The 23,724-nt window shown below is 35.6% G+C and overlaps 2 protein-coding genes across 2 annotated transcripts; one reads left to right on the top strand and one right to left on the bottom strand.

Moving 5' to 3' along the window:
• The first annotated feature begins 838 nt into the window (after positions 1–838).
• Positions 839–22,875, top strand: LOC128670916 (cell death abnormality protein 1-like). Its single transcript, XM_064436005.1, is given in 20 exon segments — positions 839–996; positions 1,457–1,600; positions 13,503–13,694; positions 14,000–14,197; positions 14,342–14,539; positions 14,746–14,937; positions 15,077–15,274; positions 15,421–15,618; positions 15,780–15,977; positions 16,226–16,367; positions 16,369–16,415; positions 16,659–16,856; positions 17,032–17,229; positions 17,563–17,736; positions 18,198–18,392; positions 18,830–19,012; positions 19,310–19,498; positions 19,923–20,117; positions 21,545–21,733; positions 22,151–22,875. Coding segments are annotated over 20 exon segments (3,510 nt in total). The 5' UTR covers positions 839–932; the 3' UTR covers positions 22,369–22,875.
• Positions 2,738–9,817, bottom strand: LOC128670489 (uncharacterized). The gene is made up of 2 exons (XM_053746190.2): positions 9,676–9,817; positions 2,738–4,713 (listed from the first exon to the last, which is right to left on the bottom strand). Exons 1-2 carry the CDS (start codon positions 9,681–9,683, stop codon positions 2,949–2,951), a joined length of 1,773 nt encoding a protein of 590 aa, XP_053602165.1. The 5' UTR covers positions 9,684–9,817; the 3' UTR covers positions 2,738–2,948.
• Positions 22,876–23,724: the final 849 nt, after the last annotated feature.

Here is a 23,724-nt window from a genome sequence, read left to right as displayed (position 1 = left end):
GTAATAACTAAAATTAGTTGCAATATAAGCAATGCTAATTTTACAATCCAATATTATTTAAATGCTAAGAATAATTGCTAATAAAAAACTAATTTATTTTATTTTCTGTTTATGCCCCTCTCCGATATTTAGGATCGGCGCTCTTCGCTCTTACGCCAAGTTGGTCGATTCAGTGTTTTCTTTTCAATCAACTGGGCCTGATCTCTGAGTGTTCAATCGGCCCTCACTCTCATCTGAGCATTTCCCGGTTTCTTTCTCAGCCGTTGAGCTATGGAACCCAGGGCCGCTGATCTATGAATATTTGATCGCAACTAACAACAAATTAAGTCGACAAATGACGAGGTTTATACAGTTAATAAATGTAACTCGTAATTTGATAGCTATATCTATGATTTGATATTCCGTTGCATGCCAGGCCAGTATAATGTGGTTGTGTTATTTACATTTATACACTGTGATGTCACGCACTTAAGTGCACCCAGCCTCGGGCCCCCCAGATTTCCCCAGACCCAATCATCAATATTGATTACGTCACACTAACATCTCAGACTGCGCCTACTCCTAGTGAACTGTTTTAGTTTTGTTGTAAACAAACTCTTGGACAGTCAACTATAAGATAATTTTGTAATAATTCATAATTATAGTTAAATCATTTTAATATCAAATGTGATTAATAAATCAATTTCAACGAAATAAATTACATGCAAAACAATATTTAACATGAAATTTGACAACAAATATTTATTCAGCAAAACAATACGGGAGCAACATTGACGTACTGAATAATATTATTTTATACAACAATAAATATCACATAGAAAATACTTTAAAACACACAATGTTTTATATTTTGTTTCAACAAGTGTACGATACAGTGGTATAAAAGAGGCAAATATTTTTGATATGAGACTAGAAACCTTTTGTCGGTGATAATGATGAAGACAGTCTTTTTAGTTGCCTTCACGGCCAACGTTTTGTTAATTGTATCGATTCAAGGTATGATATTGTTTTTTATAATTTTAATTCAAAAACATAATTAAGGAGCTATGTGATAAATACATAGTTTCATTTCTTAGTGATAAATAAAAAAATGATCTTGACAAATTATGACACACCCTTGATAAAGACTTATATTATTGTTTTCCATTACACATGTTTATAATAATATTCACAGTTGACTAAATCGAAAAAGGTGGCCACGAAAATCTGACTGAACTGAAGACTGTGACTACATTGAATCATAAAAAAGTTGTTTTTATAAGTTTGATATCTCAATCATAAATTTATAAGCTTCAATGTATTTTTGCACTTAAGAAGTGCTATCAGCTTGTTTTTTGTCAAGAAGAACCTATACTTTCTTAGTAGTCCCAATGATTTCAAACATATTATATTTTTAAATATACTTTTATTTAAACGAACTATAGGTGTGGTAAATAACAGCATATTTTATTAACAGGAAAATCGCACTCAGTATCTGGATCTGGATCCGCTTCTTCGTCGTCTTCTACATCGTCGACATCGAATTCATCTTCTTCAAGCAGCAGTAGTAGTAGTAGTTCTTCTTCTACAGGATCAAACAATAACAGCAATAGTGATACAAGTAAGATTTTCCGTTATATTACGTTATTTCGATCTTGGGAACAAACGCTTAAACGCGAATATAAAATAAATACAAAGATAGGCATAAAAATATTATTTGTAAGTTATTAAAAAAATAATATTTTTGGACGAAGCATGCAGCGGATATATTTTGCTGTGTAAATTAACGGATGCGGATTTACTTCAAAATATAATAAAAATAAATAACCTAAGCCTGGTGACCCTGACGCAAACCTGGCGATGCAAAGGTAATTACTATGGAAATTATAAGGGTCTATGCGTTCTCAAGAAAGATTGCCCTAATAGTAAGTAGCTAGATACTTGTTTTTTATATGTAACGTGTATTCTCAATCTATGTGATTTGTACGCATATTTATTGACTTCTTCAACATATATCTTATTCAGGATATTATGACAACCATTTTCTTCGTGCCTTGGTCAACTTTTAAACATTAATGGCATTTGTTTAAAAAAATATTCACACTTAAGTTAATAAAGCTGCTGAATATTTAATTCTATTGGGGATTAAAATAATAAAATAGTTATTTCCTATGGATGTGAATACGATGCTGGAGAGATACACCGTCAATTCTCCAAAAATCTCGAACGTTAATTATTATAGGAAGCAAATACAAACAATATTGGCATTTTCTATTCCATACAAAAAATGTACCAAACCAAGCGAAGTTTACGATCTATGCTCTGCAAAATGCCCATTTAGAACCTGTGGCATAGCCGATAGTCTCATTGACTGCAGACCCTCGCCAACTGTTGGAGACCCTGATTCCCCACTTCCAGCTTGTCGATGTGCCAATGGCTACTTCAGGGATGACCAGGGAAATTGGGTGGAGTTCAATGAGTGCAGTACGTAAAAGATGAATATTATTCAGATAACGCTGATAACAATAAATTTCAATCTAAAAAACATCTCAGAATGTCGGAGCTAACATAAATATTTAATCGTTTTTGCATGCATTCTTGTTTATCAGTAGAATCAATCGCTTTCTCAAAATGTGGATCACGAATCGGTGACCCTATTATTAGATTATTGATGTTCATGTGCGGTGTTTGTTTACCATCAAGCAATCTACATGTTAGTTAAGTTTACTGCAGCCGAAGACTTTAAAAAAAACCAAAATTTATTTAACTAATTTATTAAATGAAATAAAATTACAACATAAAACTAAAATGAAGTCTAATGGTCGATGTTAGAACCAAAAGTGAGTATTGCGCGATGTGTCGCGCAATTCCCGGATTTGAAGGCACGTTGCGCTGACTCGGCGGCACGTGTAGGCGACTGTCGTCACGCGGTGCATCCAGGCCGGCGCTTGCGCTGCACTTTACATGTATTAGCTGCGCGTAACGCCTCCCCCCGCAGATCGGCAACTATCCGTAGGTCTTACTGAGGATATTGCCGGAATGTTGCTGATGTCGATTTTCACATCTTTAGGCTTGATGTCTTGGATACGGGAATAATGTCCATCGGGATAATCAGCCTTCGGGATATCTTCATCCTTTGATTTTGAACTTCTGCGACGGAGTTTCCAGTATAATGTCAGGATGAGGGCGAATATGAATGTTCCAAATAATAACGTATATGAAGGTATAGTGGTATGGTAGAGGCTGCTCAGATCGTTTTTCTGTAATGTCGCAGGATGCTGTAGCGATATCTTAGCGTTCGTCTCATGTAGATGTTCTAAATTGATGGAGTTTAGTCTTACAGTTGGCTGAAGCTTTGATGTGGCGAGCTCCTCAGTTGGTAGTTCCGCTATTTGTACAGCGTGTCCTTTAATACGATTCTGAACGTTTGAGATAACAAAGTCCAACGTTTTCAACATACAACTAGGCGGGACGGACACTAGATAGGTTCCTTGGAGATTCTTGTAATACTCTTGTCTACAGGATATATGTAGTCTGGTTGTGGTTGGCAGGCTGATAGTATAGTGTTGATCGTCTAGCTTCTCGAGGGCTGAGCTGGTAAGGTTTGCATGAATGAATTGACAAGATGAACTGATTGACTGGTCCATGATGAGATGCTGGATACAATCTTCATTGTCTCGAATCTTTTGTTGCAGCTCTTCTTTGCATATGTACCAAGTGTTGACCTTCGGACATTCTGTCGCTATGTACATAGAATCAGTTTCCTGAATTGCTACATAGGGCTGGATAGGGACAAGTATTTGATTTTGTTTATTAGGAGCGATGGATAACTTGTAAAGTGTATAGGTGAGAGGGGAAGCAATCGGTACCATGAAAACTATAGCTAATTTATTACCTACATAATATGATCCCGTCTTAATTATCTCATAATATTCCCTTAAATCAATGTTAATTATCTGCTCTTCAGAATAGAGCTGTCTTAATCTACTTATAGTACTATTTAACGTGCTAATATTAATCATATAGTGAGCTGTAGTTTTACTTTGAATGAAGGCTACCATATTTTCGAGATTATGGATCTCTTCATATAAATTATCCGTATTGTCTGATATAATAATAAGATATTGAGCTAGATGGGCATACTTAATCATATCATAATCTCTACTTGCATCTGAATTTAAAATATGATCAATGGAATTAGCTAACCTATTCTGATTTTTGACTATACTGTCTAGTACTATTGAGTGTTTAGCTATCCATTCCTTCCCTAGACTTATGTGTTCATTTAGTTCAGTTTCTAATTGTTTTTCATTATTTTGTAGTACTTTAATTGCATTATCATACTTTATAGCGTCTGTGTAGTCGAGGTTACCCGAGACACTCTTAATAATTGAACCGAGACCATCTACTAAACCTCTCCTGCTACGGGTGTGTTGGAAGCTATGAATTTGTTCGAGTAACATTTCTATTTTATTATAAAGATGCGAGATGTGGGGTTCGTATAAAGAAGCCGTTTTATTATTAAGATCGGATCTAAATGAATCAATTTGGGATTTAACTGAGTTTATTGTTAGAGAAATCATGTCTAAGTCAATGTAGTACAGGAAGGAGTGGTAGTGAGTGATCATTTTAGTGGGTCCAAGTTTGAAAGGTAGGATACCTGGTCCATTGTCGAGGGTATTAAGCGTCACGTCTTGTGCCATGGTCAGACGAAGGGTGATGGTCAGGAGGATCCTGTAACAACGGGTTTATTTTAGGTGTTCGCTTGAGACGTGCTTTAGCAATGGGTCCCTTTTTCCTTTTTGTGTAAATATGTATAGGCAAGTCTGCCAAAACTACATCTTGTGTGAACCGGGGTGCTAATTTTTGCCTACTAGCTACGGGGTTACGAACGAATACTTGCTGGTCAGGGGTGTATTCTTTTTCAGGTTGTCTGTCTTTGTTCCTAGCCTCAGTAAGTTGGGTGCGATTATGAAGTGAAGTATCGTTCAGCATGTTATATACTTTGTTCATACGATGTTTGTGATCTAAGATATACTGTTGGAGAAGATGTTCATTCATATCTATGCTAACCGGGTCACGTGGGTCGAAATGACCTGTAATAACGTCGAGGGGCCTACATTTCGTGAAACTGTGTATGGAACTGTTGTATGCTAGCACAGCATATGGCATAAGATTTATAGCGGGTTCATTGCGTTGCTCTAATTTGAGAATTCGGAGATGCTCAAGGATGGTAGAATGAAACCGTTCAACTATTGCATTACTATTAGGATTGTGAGCCAAGGCTTTATGGTGTTCAATTTTGTGAAGTTTAGTAAATTCCGAGAACATCTGGTTCGTAAATTCAGGACCTTGGTCAGAAATTATAGTTATAGGGACGCCATGGTGTGTAAAGAATTTGATGAGGGCTTGTACTACACTTAGGGCCGTTCCGTCTCGGAGATGGTATGCTTGTGCGTATTTAGAGAATGCGTCAACCAAAGTTAAATATTTTTCGTTTTCAGTAGTGAACAGATCAATATGTAGTGTTTCAAAAGGTTTAGACGGGGGTGGTACTATAGCAAACCGTTGCTTTATGGGGTTGCGGTCATATTTTGCCATTCCGCAGATATTGCATTCATTTATGTATTTTGATATGTGTTCCTTCATTTTGGGCCAAAAATACTTTCGTGACAGTGCTAGATAGCACTCGTTGGTGCCACGATGGTTAGTTTTTCCTTCATGATAATTTCTAATTATATTTTGTTGTTGCAAGTATTCCTTAATGTTCTCTACTTCTACCTTGGTTAAGACAAGGTCCATAGCTGAGCTTTTAAAATTTTCTTGTATAATTGGGATAATTTTGTACATAGCTAAGGGGGGAATGATAATAATGCCTGTACGTACTTTGGGGTTGACGTATTCTTTAATTGCATTGATAGTGTCTATTTCAAGATTGGACTCTGATAACTGTATAGTTGTTTTAATATGAGATTCAAATGGTTTGCTAATAGCGGGGCGTCTTTTTATGTCGCCGACTACCATTAAACATATTTGTCTGTGAAATTTGTTGAGAGGGTCATCTGTGATCGGAATTTCTAAAATAGGGTGCTCTGCACTCGTATGTGCTGTAACTGTGGTGGATCGAGATAAGGATGGACATCTTTCTGACGGTTGCACGGCTATTGAACTAATCTCCTCATTGTGGATTTCCACACGGGACAGAGCATCTGCATTAAGATTAGTTTTACCCTGCTTATAGATAACGGTAAAGTTATATTCGCTTAACTTTAACCGCCACCTAGTCAATCTAGCATTAGGTTCCTTTAGACTCATTACCCATTGGAGGGGCTTGTGGTCAGTCACGATTTTAAACTTTCTACCAAATAAGTATGGGCGGAAATATTTGGTAGCCCAAACAATCGCTAACAACTCCTTTTCAATAGTACTATAGTTTGTCTCACTATCGTTCAGTGTTCTTGAAGCGTAGGCAATAGGCTTATCTGAACCTATAGGGCCTTGAGATAAGACTGCACCTATAGCCAGATTGGATGCGTCTGTAGTGAGAACAAACTCCCTGTTGAAATCGGGATATTGTAGTATTGGATCGTTGGTAAGAAGAATCTTACAACGTTCAAAGCAATTTATGTAGTCAGGGTTGTTAAGAGCAATTTTGGAACCTTTCTTAAGACACTGTGTCATGGGCTTAGTAATCCGGGCAAAATCGGGGATAAATTTTCTATAATAGCCAAGCAGACCAAGAAAACGTTTGATTTCTGTTGCTGTCTTGGGTATTGGGAATTTCTGGATAGCCTCGATTTTGTCGGGATTAGGCTTGATACCGTCTTTGCCAATGATATGACCAAGGTAAGATGTTTCCAATTTTAAAAATTCAGACTTATCCATCTGAATTTTAAAGTTGGATTCCCTTAATCTGGCAAATACTTTTTCCAGGTTCACCATGTGCTCCTGAAGTGATGTGCTAAAGACGATTATGTCATCCAAATAAACCAAGCAAATGGTGTTTTGCAGGTCTCTGAGCACATTGTCCATGACACGTTGGAACGTAGAGGGTGAATTTTTCAACCCCATGGGCATACGCAAAAATTCAAAATGCCCATGCTCTACGTTGAACGCTGTTTTAGGGACATCTTCAGGGCTCATTTCTACCTGATAGAATCCACTTGCTAAATCCAAGGTTGTGAAGTAGTGGCAGTTACCAAGCTTATCCAACACATCCGTGATGTTTGGGATGGGGTACTTATCATCAATAGTTTTTTCATTTAGTTTTCTAAAATCCACTACTATACGCCACTTGGTTTTGCCGGAGGCATCCGTTTTTTTGGGCACTACCCAAATCGGAGAGCTCCATGCGGATTCTGATGGACGGATTATACCCTGTTCTAACATCTTTCCGATTTGCTGTTGTACCTCTTGCCTATGGATAAAAGGGTACCTATAGGTTTTCGTGTAAATAGGCACTTCGTCAGTAGTACGGATGTGATGTTTTATCTTATTCGTAAATGTGAGAGGCTCACCCTCTATATAAAAGACATCCGCATAACGAGAACAAAGATTCTGTAAATTAATACGTTCCTCATCATTAAGATGGTCGGTACGTAAACGAGAAAGGACTTGTTCCACTCGTGAAGAGTTTAATTGTCCATTGCCTATGCTATTTATATTGAAAGCCTCTGCGTTAATCGGCATATGCATTGAAAATATTAGATCATTATTAGTTGGATTACTGATCTCTATTATACCGCGATTTTTTTTTACAATAGTAACGCATTCATGTACTAAGCAATTTGATATAGTTTGTTCAGGAATTATTACTTCGCCGTCACATGTGTTAATTGGGACTTTAACTAATTTTGACGAGTTAGCTGGGATAATATCTTCGTACCAGTTACAGTTTCGCGAATTATACATATGTATGGGAGTAATTGAATTCTTTGTATTAAGTGTTTTCGTTTTTAGATCGATATTAGATTCCCATTTATCGAGTAGGTCCAATCCTATCAAACCGTCAAAATAATCGTGAAATCTGTAAAGAAATAAGGTAATTTCGCCACTGTCTTTAATTTCAGGGAAGCATGGTAATGTAACTGAATAGTCACTGCGAGTGGTTGCATGTACGTTAGAAATTTCTAAAGGGTCATATGTCAAGGGTATGTTAGGGTAATATTTTTCTACACTCTCAGGACTAATAAAAGATTGATTAGCTCCTGTGTCTATAAGAAATTTTAATGGTGGGTCAGATATACTTATGTACGGGAGCTGTCGCTGAGTCAGTAGATTAACTTCTATTTTTGTTTGTCTGAAGGACTGCCTTTGTGAAAATCCTGCTGGTCATTGCCACACGAATTTTCAGCGATCTCACGGGGTTCATAGTAAGAGGGGTAGGTTTCTTCATTATTATCATAAGGGTTGTCTGTTTGCTCGTAATAGTCTAAGTCAGGGTTGGTCACGAAATAGGGTTGGTTATCGTATGAGTCATTATAGGGATCGTACTGATAGTCGTAGCACTCGTTAACATTCATTTCACGAGTTTTGAAATAGTTGGAGGGTGGTGGATTACCAAACCTCCTCCAGTCATGTCCAGATGGGGGTAGTGGTTTAGGCGCAAAGTGGCTAACACCACTCATAGGTCGCGGTGCGTTATTCGCATTTTGGGGTCGTTGGGGTAGAGCGAAGACATTGCTGCGAGGATTATAATTAGGAGGTGGAGCACCAAATATCTGCTGAGTGCGTGAAGGTCCGCGATATTGAATATTTTGATTACTAGGAGCACTAAAATTAGGTTTCCACATTATAGGTGCACGGGGTGCAAATTGCATAGGTTGTGGCTGTGGGCGAGAGGGCCCAGGCATATTAAAAGTAAACGGCTTATTATGCGAAATTTGTTGCGGTGGTGTATAACCTGAATTATTTTTACTAAGAAGCATATGGTGAGTTTTGCCTTCATTTCGCTGTTGCAGATACAAGGTGTTCATTTCCTCGTGAACAAATTCAAGCGCCTTCTCTATGGTTTCAGGCCTCATGCATCTTATACGCGATCCTAACGGATCTCTTAGACCGCGCAAATATGACTGTAAAGTAAGTTTCTTATACAATTCGCGTTTAGATTGTACGGTAGTCTGAATAGTTTCATGTAAGCTAACGTAAGTCATAATAGTGCTATAAAGATTTTGACATTTTTCAAAAAATTCTTGCGGGGTGCATGAGCCCTGAGTCAGGAGTGCAAGATCATTATAAAGTGAGGTTTCATCTCTCTGGTCAGCAAAATTATTGATCAGAGCGTTGCGGATACCTTGCCAGTTATCTGGTACACCATTAGAATTTATAAGGCGAGCGGCAGACCCAGTCACTTTATTTAAGATCCCGTTAATTAAGGCCGCATTTATAAGGGCATTATCTGATGAAATAAATTGTTCTACTAACTGATCACATAAGCCAATGAATCTCGTTAAAACATTTGGGTTACCATCAAATTCAGGCACCAGTCGAAGGGCCTTCCAAATATCATCTAGTTGTGCCATGTTAATTAACGAATTAAAACTATCACTACTTTCGTTTAAATTTCTATGGAGGTCAATATCTCTACTCCTACTATTACTAAGGGTCCTCGATTGCCTCGGATGGAAAATCTTGGATAAATTAAATTATACAGGAAAATAAAGGAAAGCAACTCTAGAATGATTCTAAAGTACTCACATATACATATCTTGGTTTTTCTGCTGTATCAATGTTCGGATACACCTCCGGGCTGCAGATTCCGTAGATTCGACGATCTCGATGAGGGCTGGAATGCCAGTCAGTCACGCGGGACTCGAACCGGGATATAGCGGAAATCTTGTCGCGCACGAACTGACTCGAGATCCTACCGACTGCGCCAGTTAAGTTTACTGCAGCCGAAGACTTTAAAAAAAACCAAAATTTATTTAACTAATTTATTAAATGAAATAAAATTACAACATAAAACTAAAATGAAGTCTAATGGTCGATGTTAGAACCAAAAGTGAGTATTGCGCGATGTGTCGCGCAATTCCTGGATTTGAAGGCACGTTGCGCTGACTCGGCGGCACGTGTAGGCGACTGTCGTCACGCGGTGCATCCAGGCCGGCGCTTGCGCTGCACTTTACATGTATTAGCTGCGCGTAACGTGTTCTTTTGTCTAGCATAATGTGCTATAAAGACATTTTTGGACTTTGAAATGAATAAAAATGAAATTGCCGCAGCCAAATGTACCAATCCCAATGAAGAGTATGACGCATGTCCTGCGCCTTGTCCGCCAAAGGAATGTGGTATAGACGAGACTGTGATTCTGTGCACAGTCCCACCTAAGCTGGGTGACCCTAAGTGCCAACCTGGCTGTCGCTGCTCAGATAACTACGTCAGAAATGACAAGGGTACCTGCATCCCTAAGGGAGAATGCCCTACTAGTAAGTAGATACTTCGGCAAACATGTATCGTGCCAATCCGCTGGGAAACAATTACGGCAAAATGTTTTAGATTCGTGTTAGATTTCGATTATGTCAAATCTTTCTTGAAATTATTTTAGCTACATTATAGCTTTGATTTTTGGTATTTTTTGTGAGAAAATTGTTGCATTGTTTACCAATCTGTACTTAGTTCATCTGATGATATCAACATCAGCAACTCTTAATTGTGATGTTTTGTGGCAGAAGAGTAAAAATGTAGCTTGTAAACCCTATTAAGTACTCTGTTTTTGCAATGTCAATTGAGTCCTTTACGCTGATGTTCTTTAAAGTGACCAACGTTCTCACGTGGTTTATTTATACTGTATAAATTTCACAGGTTTTATAACCAATTTAATTTTTTTTTACAAAAAATTACGTATTTGACACAATTTTTATAGTGGTCAGAAAGATCTTTTTGCATTTCAAAAATCATATCCATGCTATAAACCGTTGCGGAGTTCCCTCGTCAGGAGCTGATCCTGAGTGCATCATAAGGTCATGTGTGTCATAATAATACATTCTCATCTAAAATAAACGCGTACCTATACAAAATTTCAGATCAATCGCTTGAAAAGAAGTGCTTTAAAATTGAGTTAACCCCAAACATGCACATTAAATTATCCTTGTAAAATAACAAGGAATAAATGTCATTAAATATGTCACAGCTAATTCACCTCAATGAATATTATTTTGATCATTTTTAATTAGTGAGACACTTTTATTTGCTTAACATGTATATCACCAGGTGGAATATAAAAAAAATATGGTATAAATACTTCTCTTGTATCTATGATTTTATTATTTTATCAGTACAAGAATTATTCAAATTTCGAATTACGACTTTCGAAAATAGGCAAACTCTTTAGACTTTTTAGCTTACACATACATAAAATTAATAACTTTACGTACATTCAAGTCTATTTTTCTTTCACCTACGCTTGAATCAATTGCTTCGATCTTGAATCAACAAAGTACAAAAACATATTTTTTTTCACATAAATCGCACAAACAAATATTTGTGTTCAAAATATTTAATTGTTTTACAATATGTGTAAATGCAACTTTGAAAAAATTCCAGTTTATTGTCTGACTAGCTTTTGCCCGCGGCTTCGCCCGCGTGAATTTCATAGCAAAATCTCAGTAATTTTATCGCGTACTCTGTAAGACTGGTAAACATATATGATTAAATAGATTTTAGATTAGCATTTTTTCTCATCTTTACTTCAATTTTCTGTTTCCCGCTGCGTGTCTCATCCCGCAAACTTGTTCAATCCTGCTTCTTGCTATGTAATGTAAAGTAGATATCCCGTACCGTTTCCTACATATTGTGCCATAATGATAGTAGATTTCGAGTGATGCCCGTTCAGACAGACAGACAGTCAAAAATTTTCAAAACTATATTTTCGTCATTTATATCAGTAACTAAGTATATTCCATGAAGAATTCTAAAAAAATATCCAATGTACAAAAGGGTTTGAAGATTTGTGGCATACCTACTGCCGCCATTTTGATTTTTTTTCAAAATCGCGGCCAGCCATGAAACGTATATAAATCGATAGCTGACATTAATACCAACAAAAAATATTAAAACAATGACCCTCGTAAAGTGTCAGGTTTCTGAGATAATAACCGTCAAAGTTGATCACGTGACATCCATAATTATAAGCAAGGGTATGTGTTCTGATGAATCAAGATGTTAAAAAAAAAAACTTTTATAACAAATATGTATGTTGCATTGTATCTGGATATATTTTTCAACTTAATAACATATTTTGTGACCATCTATGTGTGAGTGCAGTATCGTCATTTGATTTAATATGACATTTGACATTATAGGGTAAATAAAAGTAATAGGTACCTCTGTAAAACCATTTACTACATAACATAAGATAGGAATAATCATAAAATTAAAAATTCTCTTTACATTTATATTGTGGCATAGTTTTATGGTTACCTACTACAATTTCTCTTTGCGAAAATAGTTATATAAACCTGGATTTTTTTTTACATTGGCACAAAAGGGAAAAAAATTAAAAGTACAGTTTGGGAACAGTATTTTTATTGCCCGATAAACATTTTAAGGCATCATGCTTTTAGTATACACAATTTAAACACTTTTGAGACAACTAACACAAAAATCACATTCATAACATCAATACAAATACTAAATAACGAATAACTCGCACAGAGAGGCGTTTACTCCCGCATAGAAAGAACACAGGTAGCAAACTGAGTGCAGCGGTCGGGGGTATAAAGGTGCCCCCCCCCTTCCGTCTCGCTTGCACATTAGAATAATACAATATATAATCTATTTTCTTGTTATATATAACACCTAAAACAATACCTAATGAACAGTACGTCTCCATTGACTTTTTTGTCGTAGTATGAAATATTCTTATTAAGTACATAGTAGCCGCAACATGTAGAAATATCATGAGGCATAGTTATCTATGTTTTATTATTAATATTATCTATACCTATTAGAATATTTTGTGTATGTTTACACATTGTTATACCAAATAAATGGGATTATAGTCGCTATTAAAAAAAAAATCACGTGATCAACTTTGACGGTTATTTTCTCGGAAACCTGACACTTTATGAAGGTCATTGAATTAATATTTTTTGTTGGCATTAATGTCAGCTATCGATTTATAAAAGTTTCATGGCTGGCCGCGATTTTGAAAAAAAAACAAAATGGCGGCAGTAGGTATGCCACGCTCCATAGTAAAATCTTCAAACCCCTTTGACCTTTCTTCAATTTTATTATATGTATTGATGTGTAACATTTTCTGAATCCTTTTGTTTTTGCATTGTCATTCTAGATCCGGTCTGCAAACAGGACGTAGTATTCTCAAACTGTACACAAGCCACCTGTAGTGCTCAATACCTGTTCTCAAAAGGGGAAACCTATACTATGGTTTATTTTTCTCTCAAATAGTCTATTTTCTCTGCTGAATAAGCACTATAATTATTAAATTTGTTCAAATAGTAGGTAATGTACATTTCGTAGCAGCTTTTATCAATTATCTAAGTAAATATGGTAATGTTTTTTTTCAGATTCATGTGGAGGTGACCCCAATGCATTACCAGGTTGTGGTGTGAACTGTGGCAGACTCTGTTCAAACTATAAAATTGGCAACCAAGTCGCTTGTTCTGCCATATGCAACCTAAACGGATGCGACTGTAAAGAGGGTTATGTATTAGATACCGCATGTGGCAAGTGTGTTTTGCCTGACCAATGTTCTAAAAGTAAGTTTGTAAGATACACAATTTGACTTAAAATCATTTGAGTTAAAGTTAATGTGGAATACATAACTACAATATTATATTGACGGAACACACATTTAATGTTCAAAGAGCGCTAGTTCAAACATCAATAATGAGGAATTCTTTGCTTTTTCGAAGGAGGCTATCATTCAGAGATTAATATTCAGAGGCTAATAGTAATCTGTAGTATAAACTTTTTATTTTATCATCTCGATGAATAATGTTAGATTTTGTCCAAATTTATCGCGATTTGCATATCGCTCTAAGTGCTATCTTTTATTTTTCAGATGATGATTATTGTGGAGGTGATCCTAACGCAAAACCAGGTTGTGGTATCAACTGTGGGAGACTGTGCTCGAACTACAAAAACAATACAGATATAGCGTGTATAGATCTATGCAAGGTGGATGGGTGTGACTGTAAACACGGCTATGTACTCAACACCTATACTGGTGTTTGTGTTTTACCTGACCATTGTCCTGGCAGTAAGTTTATCATTATAAATCATTTTATGAAATTCACACTAAGACACGTAATTATATCTCAAATGCAATAAATTACGCTCTAGATATGAAGTATAATTAGGTACACAGAATTATGGACCAATGTTTTATTTTATTTATCTTTAGATGAAAACAAATGCAACAAGCCGAACGAAGAGTATGTACAATGTCCAGGCTGTTCTCCCGGCACTTGTGAAAGTATCGGTCAGTCTTACAGCTGCCCTGCCGAACCCGCAGATCCATCCCAATGCACAGGAGCTTGCAGATGTAAGCCTGGATACTATTACAACAAAATTGGAGAATGCATCACAGAGGACCAATGCTGTAAGTCTGTTCGAAAAACATTGCTTTGCTTCAGTACTTCATGCAGCTTTAGGTATATTACCGATTTAACTTATCTGATGTAGATATATCTACATTGGTTTATCTATAGATAACACGCTCTTTCCTTATTCCACTGTCACAACATAACCACATATTGACACAAGGATAAACAAAAATATTAATTATAGAATTGTTTGCTTTTTCAGTACAATGCAATCGAACACACGAATTTTACTCTTGCGGCTCGGCATGTGATAATGTTTGTGCTGATTTGGATAAGCAAAACAGAACTAATTGTCCCATTATAAATATCAAATGCAATGAGAAGTGCTACTGTGAAAATGGATATGCCCGCGATGAAAATAACGTATGTGTACCTATTGATCAGTGCAAGCCTGGTAAGGTTTATTTCTTTTATAATCGTTTTCCAAAATAATTTTGCTGCGAGCTGCTCTTACTCAAAGATTTCTGAAAAAGAAAGACAGGCCTATATAGAAGCACACTATAATCACAATTGTTATACCTATGATTTTTCAGAACCAGAGTCATGTAATGGTGATCCTAATGCTAAACCAGGGTGTGGTGTAAATTGTGGCCGACTCTGTTCCAATTATAAAATTGGTGACCAAGTAACTTGTCCTGCCGTATGTAACATTGGTGGTTGTGATTGCAAAGAGGGTTATGTATTTGACACTTCATGTGGCAAGTGCGTTTTACCCGATGAATGCCCTTCAAGTAAGTAGTATACCTACATAATACTGCAATTTACTAGACTTCAAACTTTTTTAGCATCCTTTTTATTATTATTTTTAGTTCTGTAAATTTTATCGTTCAAAGCCTGATACAATCTGTTAATTTTTAATGCATGCATTAAATTTTAGGTCCAGACTATTGTGCAGGAGATCCTAATGCAAAACCAGGTTGTGGGATCAACTGTGGAAGACTGTGCTCAAACTATAAAAACAGTACGGATATATCGTGCATAGACCTATGCAAGGAAGATGGGTGTGACTGTAAAGATGGTTATGTTCTCAACACAGACACTGGAATTTGTGTTCGACCTGAAAATTGTCCAGAAAGTAAGTTTAATTTACTTTAATTTGCCTTATTTACAAGCTGTTGCTGAACATGTGCTTATCATGTGCTTATAAATTCTTTATAAAGAAATGCTACTTGTGTTTGAATACTGGATCGTATTTAGACTAGATTTAAAAAACTGATTTATGATTTTTTTGTTTAGATGAAAACCAATGTAACAAGCCAAATGAGGAGTACGTGCAATGCCCAAACTGCTCTCCAGGAACTTGTGATAGTATTGGTAAAGTGTATCACTGCCCGCTCCAGCCATCAGATCCATCCCAGTGCAAAGGAGCTTGCCGTTGTAAATCTGGATATTTCTATAACAAAATTGGAGAATGTATCACAAAAAATCAATGTTGTGAGTGTAAACGTTTTTTATGGTTTCTTTTATTTCATACTAAGCTATAATAGACTAAACGAGTATTTATTTGCAAACGTGTTTTATCAGATTTATTATCAGGCAAAACATTATATGGCTTTGTTATGATTTACTTTCGAAAGTATAAATATTTTGCAAATTGTTGTAATCAACAGAGAAACCAGAAAATACATGATATTATATGTTGAAATTAAATTATGATTCTAAGGATACATTTTGATTTTCAGTGCAGTGTAAAGGAAAGCACGAATTCTTCTCATGTGGACAAGAATGTGATAATGAATGTGCTACACTGGGTAAACAAAACAGAACTAACTGCCCCATTATAAATATCCAATGTAACAAGAAGTGTTATTGTGAAGATGGCTATGCGTGATGAAAATAATATGTGTATACCTGTTGATCAATGCAAACCTGGTGAGATATTTCCCGAATCCTATAATTTAGGGATCTTCAAAGCAAGAGTGAATAGAAATTTTTGAGCTTGCGTATAACACTCTAGACTTCATCTTTGCTTCTCATCAGGCAAGATTGGGGTCAAACTCACTCAAATTGTTAATTTAAAATAAGAGAGAATTGTATTTTCCTTATGTAGATATATCTTCCGATTGTAAGACACAGCATAAGTAGGTATTTTAAACATTTATAAATATTTTTCAGAAACCGGGAATTGCAAAGGTGATCCAAATGCAGTACCCGGCTGCGGTGTGAATTGTGGCAGACTTTGTTCAAATTATAAAATTGGCAACCAAATATCTTGTGCTGCCATTTGCGACCCAGATGGATGTGATTGCAAAAAGGGTTATGTATTGGACACGTCATGCGGCAAGTGCGTTTTACCCGACAAATGCTCCTCAAGTAAGAATTTATCTAAATCTTTGAATACAATAAGAAGAAATAATAATAAGAGCTAAAATATATTAAGGCTTTTTCCGACACCATCCTCGTCATGAATTTTAATTATCCAAATTCACATAAGCAAATCATAAACTTGGCGAAAGTCACTGTATTTAATGCATATATTTATTTACAGGTCCAGACTATTGTGCAGGAGATCCCAACGCAAAACCAGGTTGTGGGATCAACTGTGGAAGACTGTGCTCAAACTATAAAAACAGTACAGACATAGCGTGCATAGACCTATGCAAGGAAGACGGGTGTGACTGTAAAGAAGGTTATGTTCTCAACACCGACACCGGAATTTGTGTTTTACCTGAACATTGTCCTAGCAGTAAGTTTTAGCATTTTAATTTATTTAATTTAATGAATACAATATCATAATATCTATATCATTCAACAAATAAGATCAAACAAAAGGACTCATTACCTACTCTTTTTTCTGATTTTTAAAATAATTTTGCTTCTCAAAATATTCCTTTTCTAAAGGTTCATATAATTTTAATTAAGCTTTATCAGTAATATATGAATCTTTACCAGTAATACATGAATACTGGTTCATGTTATGTATTACTGGTAAAGCTTTCTAGCTTTACCAATATTATATGAACCCATTAAAAATAATATACCTAGTCGGCGGAGTAAAATTTGTATTTTTTATGAACAGATCAATGCACTAAGCCCAACGAAGAATACCAGGAATGTGCGAACTGCTCCCCCGGAACCTGTGACAGTATTGGCAAAAGCTATAGTTGCCCGGCAAAATGCGTAGGAGCATGTCGTTGCAAACCTGGGTACTACTACAATAAAAATGGAGATTGTATTACAAAAGAGGAATGCTGTAAGTCATTTTTTGTTATTATGTACATCACCGTTGGATACGATACGTTGGATATTTGATTATTCATTTGTTCCCTTCTGGAAAAACTATATCTCGGTACGGAACCATGAAAATTTACGGATGACAGTAACTGATAACCATAACGGAGCCTACGGTCTCTTTTAACTATAAAAAAATCAAATTTGTAAATCAAGTTGCATGACCATTTATTTCGCATATAATTCCCTTGTGTAGCCGACATAAGGGAATTAAAATGTATGGGGGTATGTATTTACCGAAAATCGTAAAATTTGGTAAGAAGGCTAACAATACAGAAGGAAAGCACCATTTATATATAAGTACCTAACAAAAAAGCGAATTATACGGAATACCAGGTTAGGTTCACTCATCCAACTACAAATTTACCGTTTTTAATAGCTAATGAAGCCTTTGTTTGTAATAATATTTTTTATTATTTTCAGGTGGTTGCAAAATAAATGAACGTTGTTCAGACTGTCCTGAAGCGGAATGCGTGGCACAAACTTGCAAGGATGTTGGATTTCCCATCAGTTGTCCAAGATTTGACCCTGGTAGATGCCCAAACAAGCCAGGCTGTGTTTGCAACTCTGGCTACTATAGAAACTCTGAGGGTATATGTGTTCCTGGAGACCAATGTTGTAAGTACCAAATTTTATTTTCAAATAGCGTTCAACTACATATAATTATCTAATATCTTTCTTGTAAACATTTATTGTATCTCAATTTTATTATAGTTTAACATTTTCACTGTTATTTATTTTCATTGTCTAGGTATTTAGACATAAACCAAGATAACTTAAAAGCGATTTAAAAATAATGTACTTAGTTAAAATGTTTTTATTGAAAAACTAGCGGCCTCGCTCGGCTAACAACATAATAAATTATACACCTAAAACATCATCATAAATCAGACTATCATTGGTGAAAACCACATGAAAATCCGTGCTGTTAGTTTTTGAGTTAATCGCGAAAAAACAGACGCGGCAGAGGATTTTGTCTTCAAAGCAATAAAATAATTTAGACACTAGGCAAATATAAACGCCTGATGATAATAATATATATTCATAATATTTAGCTTCCTGTGGAGGGGATTGCAACGCAAGGCCAGGCTGTGGCACGAACTGCGGCAGACTTTGTTCGGACTACAACCAGACCGGCATCGGTTGTTCCGCTGCATGCAGCACCAATGGCTGCGACTGCATCGACGGCTATGTGTACGACTCCAACACTCGCAAATGTGTCTTGCCTAGTCAATGCAGTGAGTTTTTAATAACACTCATGATCAAATATATTTAGGTTATTTTAAAGCGGTCCTAGAAAATTTGCAAACGTTTTCAAAAATGAAAATAGAATCAACTATAACAAATAGAACAAAATAACGAGTACAGATAAACTACTTTATTTTAAGAATGAATACATATGAATACATGCATTTAAATAATTTGAAAATTATTTTATTAATACTATAACGTTTTAATCCTATTATTGGTGTAGCCAAAACTTGCTCATGCAATATTTAGCTAAATTGAAATCCAAATATTTTTTTTATTTTTAGCCAAGTCATGCAATAATAATGAAGTATACTCAGATTGCGCAAACGGGGGATGTGATAAAAGACTTTGCTCGCAATTAGGACAACCCAAAATTTGTATTGATCCCCTAATATGTGAAGGTGGATGTGTTTGTCGTAAAGACTATTTTAGAAATTCCAAAGGGACCTGCGTACCCGAAGATCAATGTGATGGTGAGATTTTGTACCTTACTAGATGTTGCCCGCGGCTTCGCCCGTGTAAATTTTACACGGGAACATTTATTTTCCGGGATGAAATTGTACCCTACGTCATTTTCCATAATTAAATCTACATGTATGGAAAATTTCAAGAAGATCGTTATCTTCTTGAAATTAATAAGAGGTAACAAATAAACTTACTTTCACATTTATAATATTAGTTAGGATTGGCATGCGAAGTATGAAATTCTCACATCAAAAAATAAAGAAAACCGTTTTAACTTATACTGGTATTAACGATTTATTTTGCGGTGGAGGTTTAGTTGTAATTTATACGACTGTCACAAAAAATTTGGTAGCCATTACGTGTTCAACCGGGATCTTCATGAATTGGGTAATTACATAGAAAGGTACCTACATCAATAAATTAAATTTTAAGGTCCAAAATGCGGAGTAAACGAAGTGTCGTCCAACTGCATCGAAGGTGTCTGTAGGATACAAGATTGCTCTCAAAAGGGACAAGAGATCGGGTGTGCTGCAGTTGAACCAGAAGTCTGTACCAAGGGCTGCCTTTGTGCCAAGGGATACCTTAGAAATTCAAACGGTACTTGCGTAGCCGAAGATCAATGTGAAGGTAAACGTCATTATTTACAAACTTGGATTAAAGAAATGTATTTTTGCGAATATTTTATGTGCGTTGAATACTGACAATTCTAATTCAGTTCCATGAGCATTTTTAACGATCGATCGAAGGATGACAAGTCATTTTCACTTTTAGTTTTTTTAAACCACTTTATCCATTTCTATAAGTATTTAGGAATTGTAATTTTATTGTTTTTATCTACAAATACTAACGTGTCTAATGTTGTAATGAATAAAATTGTTGCAGTTTGCCCAGAAGGAGAAACATTCTCAAACTGCCCACCTGTCTACAGTAAGGATTGTGACTCTGAATACTGCCCACGGTCGAGAAACGATCCTGCCACTTGCCCCACTACCAAACAGTGCGGCAAACCAAAGTGCGTCTGCGGTTTTCTGGATAAAAGAAACAGAGAAACTGGCAAATGCGTCCGCGCCAGCGACTGTCGTAAGTATAAAGCCAGAAATACACTTTAGAAAAGAAATAACGATATTGCGCGTCAGGCTTAAGTTTAGACTTAATGTTGTTTAGATTTAACAATACAGTTGAGATATAACCTCTCGTAAATTAATTTTATTATACACTTCTAAATCTAATGAAAAGGGGCCACTAACCTTTTTTAAGATTTAAAAAAACAAATTGATATAATAATTAATTCTACTAAATGTAGGTTCTTACATAACAATATATACATAAATAACAGTAATATTTACATAAACTTAAAATTTATATTATAACATTTTTCAGCTCCATTCCCTTGTGACGGACCCAATGAAGAATACCAATCCTGCCCGGCGGGTTGCCCTGGAGAAAACTGTACCGACTTTTTAGAAAACACGCAATGTCCGAAACACAAAATCGGTATAGTGGTTCCTTGCAAGCCCGCGTGTCGATGCCTTACAGGATTTTACAGAAACTCAAAAGGAATTTGTGTCGACAGCTGTGAATGCACAGGTAATGAATCCTTCACAATTATCAGATAGATATAATTTGTTTATACTATTTGCCACTTATTTATCTGATTACATAATTAATTTTCAATAATTGTGATCAAAGTACCAAGTTCATACCAAAAACTCTACCGAAAATACTAATTTGATTATTATTTTTCTCAACATGAGAAATGGCGAGTGGAAAAAATACGTAGTACCAATGTACAATGTAGTACATTTAATAGTAATAGTAATACATTGCTCATGTCGTCATACTTTCATTCGTTGAATTAATACATATTGATGTTCAACGAATAAACATATACTTACTACGTTCGTTCGTCGCACAAAAATTTTTTTCACGCGATTTTAACACGAATACTTACCCAGTTTCTTATCACACACGTGATATTGCTAACACTGGTATTAGACTTTATTCAAGTTACCTAAATTTGAATAATGTAGTTTATACCCATAATATTTTGTCAGAGTGTCCTGAAGGCGAAGTTTACTCAAAATGTCCGCCAACGCAATGCGATGCAGAGTACTGTCCAAAGTCACGAAACGATCCGCTAACGTGTCCTACGCCCAAAAAGTGCACGAGACCAAGGTGCGTCTGTGGATTCAACAGCCATCGAGACCGGCTTACTGGAAAATGCATTCCGACTTCACAATGTCGTGAGTTATTTTGAAATTTAATTTCGACATCATCCTCAGATCTCAGATCAGATTTGGTCAAAAAGTCTAATAGTCATTGCCGCTTTCTATAAAGTAAAGCGCTACTATGCATAAAATCACTCGTTTTAATAATTACGCGGTTATCATCGCAGGATCGAGGTGTTAATCTATTATTAAGTATTAATTAAAATAGTTTTCGCTAAGAAATAGATAAAAATGCGATGGTGGCGCTAGTGTGCGTATACAAAGCGCCTTAAATAAATTCATGTTTATTTTTTACGATGACGTTACTTACAATTACCATTTATTAGTTGAATTATCAATTCACAATCAAATCAATCAATTATCACAGTTTTACTGTAATTTTTTGCATATTTATATATTACGTTACATATATACGTTTTTTATTCTTTTCAGCCGCATTCCCCTGCGAAGGTAAAAATGAAGTCTACGACTCCTGTCCCCCCCCGTGTCCAGGACAAAACTGCACAGATTTTATAAATAAAACCACATGTCCTAAATTTAGGATTGGCATTGTAGTGCCATGCAAACCCGCGTGTAGATGTAAAAAGGACAACTACAGGAACTCTAATGGAGAGTGTGTTTCCACTGACGAATGCGAATGTGATACATGAAATATTTGAAATAAGGATCCTTTTCTATATATAATATAGGATAACGCTACCTATGTATGTATAAAATACTGAGACTTCCATTTTATTATAAATATCCACGAAAATATTAAAATTAAAAAGCGGTTATTTCCCATTCTGTGGATTATATTTTTATTTATATATGAATTGTTGTTTAACTAAATTACTATGTTAAGGGGCTTAGTTGTTTAGTTTCCTCGCAAAATTGACTGACATTTTTTTATTGTTACAAAAAGTTCAAAAAAATACATACCTAAATCGGAAATATGTTTGAAATGTGAGTTGTATTTCAAATTTAGGATACATAAGTTTCAAATGAGTAGAACTAATGATTGTTCCCAAAATGGAAAAAAGAATAATATAATATTATTGGTTACAATGTTATTTGACATTAATTGTATTTTTACCAAATCTTTCAAAATAAGCAAAATTTAAATAATCTAAGCTACAATTTCCTGTTTATTTATTAATAAAAGACTTTATAATGTTCCTATGAGTTATTTTGTTTTACGATATACTATATGTATACACGATTATCTAAATCTAAAATATGGTACATGGTAGTTCTGGCGTATCAAAAATCGAATCTGAAATGTTTACGTCATTGAAACAAAAGAAAATCTATCAAAACTATTGTATTATTTGCACCAACTAGTGATACATCACTGGGACGCGGCCTACGACTCCCCTGAGACAGTGTATTGATGATTTAATTAAGCAGTTACCCTGAAAAGATTGTTCTACTTGGATCTTATTTAGATAAAATCGATGCAGATGTAGTTTGAATTTTGAAGTAAAATTCTTGATTCGTAACTCTTTCTTTCTAGAGTTCCGTATACCTATATTATTAAAATAACAGAACCACCAGAAAACCAATTTAGAAAAAAAAACTTCATTTATGCAAACCATAGATCAACAAAGAGGCACAAACGTAACAGTTTTATCTGACCCCGTCTTTACTTAACACACATTATCACGTATAAAAACTGGCCCTTTGCAATTTATACGTAAAAATGGGACAATCTTCGCAGATCAGTGGGGAATACGAGTCTAAACTTGCGTATTGGGCCGCTAAGGGCGCAGTAAGGGAATGTTGTCCGTTACGTAGGAATTTGCAATTAAGAAACAACATCTCTGAACAAAATCTGTTTACGAAGTCTCAAGTATTTTATCTTGGTTACCGCGGCTCTCCGCCCGTGTGGGAACAAATAGTTAGAATGTTTGTTCACTCATTTTTAATTTACAAGTTTTCGCCGCGGTTTATTAGGATCAGGAAACTTATAGTTCTTTGACTTTGATCTGGAAACTTGTTCATTGATTTGATGTAGTCGAAACAAA

Source organism: Plodia interpunctella, chromosome 6 (genome assembly GCF_027563975.2).
Source record: "Plodia interpunctella isolate USDA-ARS_2022_Savannah chromosome 6, ilPloInte3.2, whole genome shotgun sequence".
NCBI lineage: Eukaryota > Metazoa > Arthropoda > Insecta > Lepidoptera > Pyralidae > Plodia > Plodia interpunctella.
Note: the sequence above shows the minus strand (reverse complement) of the source record. Positions and strands in the feature narration are given on the sequence as shown.